Source organism: Pristiophorus japonicus, chromosome 20 (assembly GCF_044704955.1).
Source record: "Pristiophorus japonicus isolate sPriJap1 chromosome 20, sPriJap1.hap1, whole genome shotgun sequence".
NCBI lineage: Eukaryota > Metazoa > Chordata > Chondrichthyes > Pristiophoridae > Pristiophorus > Pristiophorus japonicus.
This window is the reverse complement of record NC_091996.1, coordinates 6,715,419-6,726,823: the sequence shown is the minus strand read 5'-3', so window position 1 is coordinate 6,726,823 and position 11,405 is coordinate 6,715,419. Positions and strand designations below refer to the sequence as shown.

Below are 11,405 nucleotides of genomic sequence, written 5' to 3'. Positions count from 1 at the left end.
CCATCACAGTCCTGACTTGTGCCTTGTAGATAGTGGAAAGGCTTTGGGGAGTCAGAGGTGAGACACTTACCACAGAATACCCAGCCTCTGACCTGCTCTTGTTGCCGCGGTATTTATGCGGCTGGTCCAGTTAAGTTTCTGGTCAATGGCGACCCCCAGGGTGTTGATGGTGGGGGACTCGGCGATGGTAATGCAGCAACACAGAGGCCCGAGAATAAGATGCTATGCGGCAAGTGAGGGAGCCTGAAACAGATAAAGGGTTAAACCTTCGCCGGGATCTCAGTCACAAAAGCGAGAAGGTGGGCCAAAGTTAAAATAGAATTTTATTTGACAAAATACGGCATCGACACGACATCATGTGACAAAAGACATCTCACACAATTTCCCCGAGGTTAACGAGCATGATTTCATCCCACTCTGCACAGCGTCCAGTGACGTGGATGGCTTTCCAATTATTATCCATTGTAAATCACACCACCTCTTGAGCTGCCATGTGTCACTTTCATAGATAGGTATTTACAGGTTAAAAAAAGATCCAATCAAGCTGCACAGAATTCAGCCCCTCCATCCACTGGCGAATGACTGGCTGGACCTGAAAGGAGAAAAAAAACATTGAGGCAGAATTAAATACCAACGCTCACTGCATCAGCTGCCAATGAGCAAGCCGACAACTGACAGAAACACATTGTTCATTCATTCAAGTGACGGTGATACTTCAATGAGCAGGAATGATTTTATTCCTCCCCCCCAGTTAGGTCACTGTCTTAATGGAAAGACATAACACAACCACGTGCTGCTGTTTATATCATGTACAATGTGTCCGTGCCCAGAGACAAGACACGCCCCCCCCGCCCCCACCCCACCGTTGGGAGTAAATTGTTTTCAGTTACGCGGAAAAGCTGGAGTTGTTCACCTTGGAAGAGAGGTGGTTAAGTGGAGATCAAATAGAAAGTGCCCAAAACAGACCCCTGTGCTGCACGATTCTGGGAAACGAGCAAACGTTTCATTCACAGCAGGGAAAAAAGGTTGATGAGCTTTCGTCAGAATAGGAAAAGGTTAGAGTAAGTGCAGAGGCAGAGAAAGTGTTGGGGGAGGGGGGGGGGGGGAAGAACAAAAGGGATATCATCGGATTACCCAGGGTATACGGCACAGAAACAGGCCATTCGGCCCAACCGGTCCATGCCGGCGTTTATGCTCCACTCGAGCCTCCTCCCGTCTTTCCTCATCTAAATCTATCAGCATAACCCTCTATTCCCTTCTCCCTCATATATTTGTCTAGCCTCCCCTTAAATGCATCGATACTATTCGCTTCAAAGACTCCCTGTGGCAGTGAGTTCCACATTCTCACCACTCTCTGGGTAAAGAAGTTTCTTCTGAATTCCTTATTGGATTTCTTGGTGACTATCTTATATCAATGGCCTCTAGTTATGCTCTTCCTCACAAATGGAAACATTCTCTGTATCCACTCTATCAAAATGTTTTCATAATTTTAAAGAATTCTATTAGGTCACCCCTCAGCCTTCTTTCTTGCAGAGAAAAGAGACCCAGCCTGTTAATCCTTTCCTGATAGGTGTACCCTCGCATTTCTGGTATCATCCTTGTAAGTCTTCTCTGCACCCTCTCCAGTGCCTCTACATTCTCTTTCTAATATGACGACCAGAACTGTATTCTAGTATGGTCTAACCAAGGTTTGATACAGGTTTAGCATAACTTCCCCACTTTTCAATTCTATTCCTCTAGAAATAAACCCGAGTGCTTGGTTTGCTTTTTTATGGCCTTGCTAACCTGTGTCTCAACCTTTAGTGATGTGTGTATTTGTACTCCGGGATCCCTTTGTTCCTCTGCCCCACTTGGACTCTCACCCTGCAAGTAATAACTGACCTCCCTATTCTTCCTAACAATATGTAATACCTCACATTTATCTGTGTTGAACTTCATTTGCCAATTATATGTCCATTCTGCAAGTTTATTAATGTCCTGCTGTCATTTGTTGCAGTTCCCCTCAGTATAATTTGGTGTCATCTGCAAATTTAGAAATTGTATTTTTAATTCCAAAATCTAAATCGTTAATATAAATATTGTGAACAGTGGTCCCAGCACGTATCCTTGTGGAACACCATTACCCACCTTCTGCCACTGTGAATAGCTACCCTTTACCCCTACTCTCTTCTATCTGTCTTGAAGCCAGCTAGCTATCCATTCTGCTACTTGACCCCTGACTCCGCATTCTCTGACCTTGTTCATCAGTCTATTATGGGCTACCTTATCGAAGGCCTTTTGAAAATCTAGATAAATTACATCTATTGCATTTCCCTTGTCTACTCTCTCTGTTACCTCTTCAAATCATTCAAAGAGGTTAGTCAAGCCAGACTTTCCCTTTTGAAATCCATGCTGACTATTCATTATTCTATTTTTGGTTCCGAGATGTTCTCCTTCTAATGGTGCAAGGCAAAAGGGAATGGTAATGGGGCAAGTACACTTTCTGCTCTTTTCTTTCTCTCTTTCTCCTGTTACTTTTCACAAATCGCCTATTATAATACGAACATATAAGAACATACGAACATAAGAATTAGGAGCAGGAGTCAGCCATTCGGCCCCTCAAGCCTGCTCCGCCATTCAATGAGATCACGGCTGATCTTCTACCTCAACTCCACTTTCCCGCCAATCCCCATATCCCTTGATTCCCTTAATGTCCAAAAATCTATCGATCTCTGTCTTGAATATACTCAAAGACTGAGCCTCCACAGCCCTCTGGGGTAGAGAATTCCAGAGATTCCCCACCATCTGAGTGAAGAAATTTCTCCTCATCTCCGTCCTAAATGGCCGACCCCTTATTCTGAGACTGTGACCTCTGGTTCTAGACTCCCCAGCCAGGGGAAACATCCTCCCTGCATCTACCCTGTCAAGCCCTGTAAGAATTTTGTATGTTTCAATGAGATCACCTCTCATTCTTCTAAACTCGAGAGAATATAGGCCTAGTCTACTCAATCTCTCCTCATAGGACAATCCCCCCTCAATCCCAGGAATCAGTCTGGTGAACCTTTGTTGCACTCCCTCCATGGCAAGTATATCCTTCCTTAGGTAAGGAGACCAAAACTGTACACAAAACTCCAGGTGTGGTCTCACCAGGGCCCTATATAATTGCAGTAAGATATCTTTACTCTTATACTCAAATCCTCTTGTAATAAAAGCCATCATACTATTTGCTTTCTTAATCGCTTGCTGTACCTGCAGGTTAACTTTCAGCAATTGGTGTACAAGGACACCCAGGTCCCTCTGAACACCAACATGTCCCAATCTCTCGCTGTTTAAAAAATACTCTGCTTTAAAGTGGATAACTTCACATTTCTCCCCATTATAGTTCATTTGCCATGTTCTTGCCCTTCCACTTAGCCTGTCGATGTCCCCTTGAAGCCATATGCAAATGAAAGAGAGGAAGAGACGAGCTGGTCCCTCGGGCCTGTCCAATACAGTCACGGTGAAGCACAGGATCACCACGTCTGCCCACCAGTCAGGCAAACAATGCAAGGCACATCCCCCAATACCCAACTACCTTCTGTATGGTGTTGGCCATGCCTCAGTGGGCGTCAAAGGTTGTGGGGTCAAGTCCCACTCCAGAGACTTGAGCACAAAATCCAGGCTGACAGTACTGAGGGAGCGCCGCACTGTCGGAGGGGCAGTACTGAGGGAGCCCCGCACTGTCGGAGGGGCAGTACTGAGGGAGCGCCGCACTGTCGGAGGGGCAGTACTGAGGGAGCCCCGCACTGTCGGAGGGGCAGTACTGAGGGAGCCCCGCACTGTCGGAGGGGCAGTACTGAGGAAGCGCCGCACTGTCGGAGGGACAGTACTGAGGGAGCGCCGCACTGTCGGAGATGCCGTTAAACCAAGGCCCCGTCTGCTCTCTCAGATGGACCTAACAGATCCCACTATTTCGAAGAAGAGCAGGGGAGTTATCCCCGGTGTCCTGGGCCAATATTTATCCCTCAATCAACATAACACAAACAGATTATCTGGTCATTATCACATTGCTGTTTGTGGAAGCTTGCTGAGCGCAAATTGGCTGCCGCGTTTCCCACATTACAACAGTGGCTACACTCCAAAAAGTACTTCATTGGCTGTAAAGCGCTTGGAGACACCCAGAGTCGTGAAAGGCGCTATATAAATGCGTCCTCCCGCCCCCCCCACCCCATCTCCCCCAGTCCCAGCAGGGAGCTCGCTGGATGACCATCAGGACAGTCCCTTAGCCACGGGCAGTAAAAGTAGATGATCCCTTACTCACTAGGTGCAAAATATGGATGGTTCCTCACTCATGATGTGACTGTTGATGTTCCTTTGCCTGATTTGGGGAGATTCCCTGGGCAAGTCAGCGCCCCTAGTACTGAGGTTAGCTAACTCGGCAAAGCCCAGCGATCGGGGTCTGTATCGCTCTTTAGATTCTGCACCTTTAGGGGAGCACGAAAACATTTCTGATCACATCCAGGGGGGGAAATCGCTGACTTCTAAAAACGTTACATGCGATTATAATTAACCCCCATCAAAATTCCATTCCATTTACCTACTCATTGCAATAAGATTTTGCTGTTGGAGACACGAACATTCGAATTTTAATATTCTCTCCCTGTAAAAAAAAAGAACCATGTTTTACTCGGGAGGATGTTTCCTCTGGCTAGGAAGTCTCGGACCATTCTCAGAATAAGGGGTCGGCCATTTAGGACTGAGATGAGGAGAAACTTCTTCACTCAGAGGGTGGTGAATCTTTGGAATTCTCTACCCCAGAGGGCTGTGGAGGCTCAGTTGTTGAGTATGTTCAAGACAGAGATCAATAGATTTTTGGATATTAAGGGAATCGAGGGATATGGGGATAGTGCAGGAAAGTGGAGTTGAGGGAGATCAGCCATGATCTTACTGAATGGCTCGAGGGGCCGACTGGCCGACTCCTGCTCCTAATTCTTAAGTAATAATCGGATAGTTGGATGCAGCGTGTTGCGCTCAACAAAATCCAGTCAATCAGAAACTCGCTTTACCTTATCGGGTATTTTGAGAGCACAAGGTTTGTCCAAGTTTTCAAGGGTCACGTTAAACTGTTAAGAGGGCATGGAAAGCCAAACCCATTTCACATCACCACATGGTCCCACAATTTAATAGGACAGTCACGGTTCAATCAATCTTATGTACAAGGCTGTTTAAAGGCCAATGCTCTGCCATATCCTGGCTAATTGTAACTCCGCACAATCTGGGCAGCACAATAGAACGTGATCAGCTGGCTACATCTTGCAGCAGTGAGGTAGCATCGAGAGAAAAGGCTCCACATCTGCTGGCACTCCCCTTCCAGGAAATACCTGCTGGAGGATGTGGAGGGCTGGGGGCAGGGGGGGGGGGTGGTTGATGGTATTTTAAGCAGCTCTCCTGGTTATCTGCCCTGATCTGTCACTGGAAACATCTACACCAAGCTTTCCTTTATTAGCCGAGGCATAGAATACAAGATCAGGGAGGTTATGCTTGAACTGTATAAAACACTAGTTAGGCCACAGCTAGAATACTGCGTGCAGTTCTGGTCACTACAATGCAGGAAAGATGTGATTGCATTAGAGAGGGTACAGAGGAGCTTTACAAGGATGTTGCCTGAACTGGAGAATTTTAGCTATGACGAAATATTGGATAGGCTGGGCTTGTTTTCTTTGGAACAGAGAAGGCCGAGAGGAGACCTTATTGAGGTGTATAAAATTATGAGGGGCCTAGGTAGAGTGGTTAGAAAGGACCTGTTTCCCTCAGCAGAGGGGTCAATAACCAGGGGGCATAGATTTAAAGTATTTGGCAGGAGGTTTAGAGGGGAGCTTTTTTCACCCAGAGGGTGGTGGGGGTCTGGAACTCACTGCCTGAAAGGGTGGCAGAGGCAGAAACGCTCACCTCATTTAAAAAGCACTTGGATGTGCACCTGAAGTGCCGTAACCTACAGGGCTACGGACCAAGAGCTGGAAAGTGGGATTAGGCTGGGTAGCTCTTTGTCGTGTGGCACGGACACGATGGGCCGAATGGCCTCCTTCTGTGCTGTAAACCTCGATGACGTGATTTCACCATTCAGTCAGTGCTGAATTAGGACTGCAGCCCATTCACGGTAACAAAGTAGTTTCCGCACTTAAAAAAAAAATTATTATTGATTCCATGAATTTGAATCTAACCATAGTACAGCATGGCAGAAATTTAGTGCCTAAAAAAAACTGCATTGGATTATTTGAGTTGAGCAGTTTTGAATGGCGTATTCTGTATTACATAAGCAGTGAATATTTGTAATAAAGGAGCCTAGGCTCATTTGCTGAATCGTATCTCTGATTTTCCACCAACTTTCATGGGCAAGTAACTTTTTTTCTACAAAGCCGTCATTCCCTTCTGGGCCAAGCCCAATCAAATTGCCAATTTTACCACTAACTCTTGAATTGTGGGTTTTGAATGCCTGACACACGGAGTGTTGTGCTCAGTTCTGGTCTCCATATTATTAAAAAAATGCATATAGAGGCACTGGGAGAAGGGGCAAAAACAGACTGACTGGGATGATACCTGAACTGAGAGGTTATAACGATCAGGAAAGACTGAACCGGCTGCGGCTCTTTTCTCTAGACAGAAGGCTGAGGGACGAGCTGATAAAGGGCTAGGATTATGATCAGGCAGACGTAGAAAAGATGTTTCCACTTGCAAGGGAGACCACAAGTACAAGCCACAAATACAAGACAGTCACTAATAAATCCAATAGGGAATTCACTGCTACAACTAAACTACAATTGTATTTATACAGTGTCGTTAACATAGTAAAATGTCACAAGACGCTTCACAGGAGCATTATCACCAAAATAAGGAGCCACATAAGGACCAAACGTTTGGTCAAAGAGATAGATCTTAAGGATTTAAAAAGTAGGAGGGAGAGGTTCAGAGACAGAATTCCATAGGTTAGAGCCCTGGCAGCAGAGGGCACGGCCACCAATGATGGAGCGATTAAAACCGGGGGATGATCGAGACCAGAATTGGAGGAGCGCAGAGATCTCGGGGGGGGGGTGTAGGAAGTTACAGAGATAGGGAGGGGCGAGACCATGGAGGGATTTGAAGACAAGGATGAGAATTTTGAAATCGAGGTGTTGCCGGGCCGGAGGGCAACGTCGGTCAGCGAGCACGGGGGGGGGTGGGGGTGGGGGGGCGGAGGAATTCAGGAGAAACTTCTTTACCCAGAGAGTGGTGATAATGTGGAACTTGCTACACCACAGGGAGTGGTTGAGGCGAATAGTACAGATGCATTTAAGGGGGAAGCTGGATAAACACGAGGAAGAGGATTATGGTGATGGGGTGGGGAGGCAGAGGGTGCTGGGAGGCAGAAGGGGCGGTGGGCAGAGGGGCGGGGAGGATAAACGGGCACTCCTATATATCACCAGCATGTAGACTTAGGGCCTGTTTCCAGACCCAACTGCCCGGTATAAAATTCGGTTTTGGTTCACCATTGAGAAACAAAGATGAAGGACAACATCACAGGTGAAAAGAGCACACTAGAAGATGAAGTAAATCACAAAGCAATGATCCGGTGGCCCAAGATCGAGTGTACAAAGCCCAAGCTTAGAAGAAACAATGAGAGCAAGTCCAACTGAACACTGACCAGAATAGTGGTAAAATAACAACTTGCATTTATATAGCACCTTTAATGTAGTAAAACTTCCCAAGGTGCTTCACAGGGGTGTTATAAGTCAAATAAAACATTGGCCGCCGAGCCACATAAGAAATTACGGCAGGTGACCAAAAGCTTGGTCAAAGAGGTAGGTTTTAAGGAGCGTCTTGAAGGAGGAAAGAGAGGTGAAGAGGTTTAGGGAGGGAGTTCCAGAGCTTGGGGCCTAGGCAACAGAAGGCACGGCCACCGATGGTTGAGTGATTATAATCAGGGATGCTCAAGAGGGCAGAATTAGAGGAGCGCAGACATCTCGGGGGGGGGGGGGGGGGGGGGGGAAAGAGGGGAGAGGGGGAATGGGCTGGAGGAGATTACAGAGCTAGGGAAGAGCGTGGCCATGGAGGGATTAGTAAAAAAAAGGGATGAGAATTTTGAAATCGAGGCGTTGCTTAGCCGGGAACCAATGTAGGTCAGTGAGCACAGGGGTGATGGGTGAGCGGGACTCGGTGCGAGTTAGGACATGGGCTGCTGAGTTTTGGATCACCTTTAGTTTACGTAGGATAGAATGTGGGAGGCTGGCCAGGAGTGCGTTTGGAATAGTCAAGTCTAGAGGTAACAAAGGCATGGATGAGGGCTTCAGCAGTGGATGAGCTGAGACAAGGGCGGAGACGGGCGATGTTACGGAGGTGGAAATAGGCGGTCTTAGTTATGCTGTTGATATGTGGCCGGAAGTTCATTTTAGGGTCAAATATGATGCCAACATTGCGCACAGTTTGGTTCAGCCTCAGACAGATGCTAGGGAGAGGGATGGAGTTGCTAAGGGAGGGGGAGAGAGAGAAAGAAGAGTGAGACACAGAAACGCAGAGGGGCGTTGCAGGCACCAGGTGACCGAGGTTGCATCGGTCAGAAGACAAAACTTATTTCTGGATTCTATCCAGAAATTCAACGGGTGCTGCAAAAGCCTCCTCAGATTATGGGAGCAATATTCACGTCATGGATGGAGACGAGAGAGTTGGAAGAGCATGTTTGGCGGCAAAGGTGAGCTTCTTGAAAGCAAACGCAACAATGGAGAGGAGACTGTCCCGTTTGAGGTCAGAAACCATGACGCTGGATGAAAAAAAGATTAAGTACGGCGTCAACATAAGAAATAGGAGCAGGAGTCGGCCATTTGGCCCCTCGAGCCTTCTCCGTCATTCAATAAGATCATGGCTGATCTGATCTTGGCATCAACTCCACTTCCCCGCCCGCTCCCCGTAACCCTAGATTCTCTTATTAAAAAATCTATCGCCACCTGAAATATATTCAATGACCCAGCTCCCACAGCTCTCTGGGGTAGAGAATTCCAAAGATTGACGACCTTAAGAAATTCCTCCTCATCTCCATCTTAAATGTGCAACCCCTTATTATGAAACTATGCCCCCTAGTTCTAGATTCCTCTACGAGGGGAAACATCCTCTCTGCATCGACCCTGTCCAGCCCCCTCAGAATCTTATACGTTTGAATAAGATCACCACTTATTCTTCTAAATTCCAATGAGTACAGGCCCAACCTTCTCAAACTCTCCTCATAAGGCACCAGGAGGGAGCTGTCGGTTACACTCGTGGGAAACCAAGAGGAGGAATTGAAAGAAAGAAGATTTTCACTGGCCCGATGTAACGCTACCCCGATGAAGATGTAATCAGCTCACTGCAAGAGGGCTCGAGTGTATGCGCACCAAGGACTTGCGATCTGAAGGGTGTTAAGTGGAAGCAACAGCATGGATTGGACGCTGAGCGCATGAGGTCACGGAGGTGAAGGAATGGTTGGCGAGAAGTACATTGAACTGACCGCACAGAAACAGGCCATTTGGGCCCCAACTGGTCCGTGCCGGTGTTGGAACAACGCACGAGCCTCCTCCCACTCTCTGTCATCCTCTAACCCCCCCCCTATCAGCAAGATCAAAGCCCTGGGGAACTGCTGGGTCAGTGGGTGGGAAAGGTCAGTGCACGAGTCATCAACTACAATACAGCACAATGAGCAGACGTTACATCGTCACGCGACGGCAACTCGCTTCGAGGCAAAGTGACAGGCAACTTGCCAAAGGTTTTGGAGGTGTCCGTGGTAACCATTCCTCAGAGAGATCAGGAGCAGAACAGGGGCTGGGCAGGGTAGATGCAGAGAGGATGTTTCCCCCCATAGGAGAATCTAGAACTAGGGGCCATAGTTTCGGAATAAGGGGTCGCACATTTAAGACGGAGATGAGGAGGAATTTCTTCTCTCAAGAAGGTGGAGAGTCTTTGGACTTCTCTAGCCCAGAGATCTGTGGAGGCTAGGTCATTGAATGTATTTAAGATGGAAGACAGATTTTTGAACAATGGGGGAGTGAAGAGTTATGGGGAACGATTGGGGAGTCGAGGGTTATGGGGAACAGGCAGGAAAGTGGAGTTGAGGCCAAGATCAGATCAGCCATGATCGTATTGAATGGCGGAACAGGCTCGAGGGGTCGAATGGCCGACTCCTGCACCAGGGACGATTGCAGAAGTCCCCAAGCTGATGGATAGTTTGAGTTAACAGCAGTTTCTACAATCAGAAAGTAGCAATGTCAGGGCTAGAGGGCCAGAGTTAGAATGGAGAGGATGAACATGTCCAAGGGAAGAGATGATGGGTTGGGAACCTGTTATGATTTCCCCAGTATCAAGACATTTATACATAAGCAATTATTCTTGTCACAATTTTTACATCATTCAGCAGCGAGTTCAGTTTCTGGCAAGTTGAACGCACTTATTTTACCAAAAGGAGGAAATAATTGAATAATCAACCCGGGAGCAGACGGATGTGCATGGAGCGAGGGAATGTTTAATTTGCATTCTAACCCAGGCACAATGCGCTGGGTTAAACGTAGACGGGTCTGAACACGCGGTTTGGATCACAGCCAAAACAGTACGCCCGTGCGCAAGCTGACTGCGCCGATTTGAATTAAACATCGGCGCGATTACCAACTATACGAAACAAGCGAGTCGTGAACAATGCTCCCTGTAATTTGTTTGCCCCGAGCGCGGTCACTTTAACTGCGCGCCTCCTTCAGATTTATGCGCGCGTGCGGTTATATCCATTGATAAGCCGGTGAGCGGCCTGCGCGAGACCTCCAGCCCAGTGCGTAATCACGCAGCTTAGCCGGAAAATTGGTCGTGAACAGGGGTTCCCATGACGACTGCGACGCAAGTCCAACCAGGAATTAGGGACCAAGTTTAAAAAAAATTACAAACCTGTAAAATAATTTGTGGCTTGCAACCTAAACTAGATCCAAAGTTTATTATATGCGTGTTCTCATTTGGAGGAATTCATTGGTGGGATTTTCTTGGAAGGGACTTAACCATTTAATACACAAGCTGGCAATTCAGATCAGAAATAAGTTTTGGAATGGGCTTTAATATTTTGCTCCGCAACAAAATCACTTCAACGTCAGATGCTAGCTGTGGCTCAGTGTGGTTGCACTCTCATCTCTGATGGATTTGAGCACCCAATCCAGGCCGACACTCCCAGGACAGTACTGAGGGAGTGCCGCACTGTCGGAGGGGCGGTACTGAGGGAGTGCTGCACTGTCGGAGGGACAGTACTGAGGGAGCGCCGCACTGTCGGAGGGGCAGTACTGAGGGAGCGCCGCACTGTCGGAGGGGCAGTACTGAGGGAGTGCTGCTCTGTCGGAGGGGCGCTACTGAGGGAGTGCTGCACTGTCGGAGGGGCAGTACTGAGGGAGCACCGCACTGTCGGAGGGGCAGTACTG

General features: G+C 47.7%; 1 protein-coding gene across 1 annotated transcript in view; it reads right to left on the bottom strand.

Annotated features, from left to right (window-relative positions):
- Positions 1–342: 342 nt before the first annotated feature.
- LOC139233074 (nuclear pore complex protein Nup214-like) overlaps positions 343–11,405 on the bottom strand; it is a gene marked incomplete at its 5' end in the record, with an annotated part of 130,875 nt that continues 119,812 nt past the window's right edge. Inside the window, one exon of the mRNA XM_070863594.1 lies at positions 343–592. Coding sequence (XP_070719695.1) covers positions 556–592 — 37 coding nt within the window. The remainder of the gene's footprint in view (positions 593–11,405) is intronic.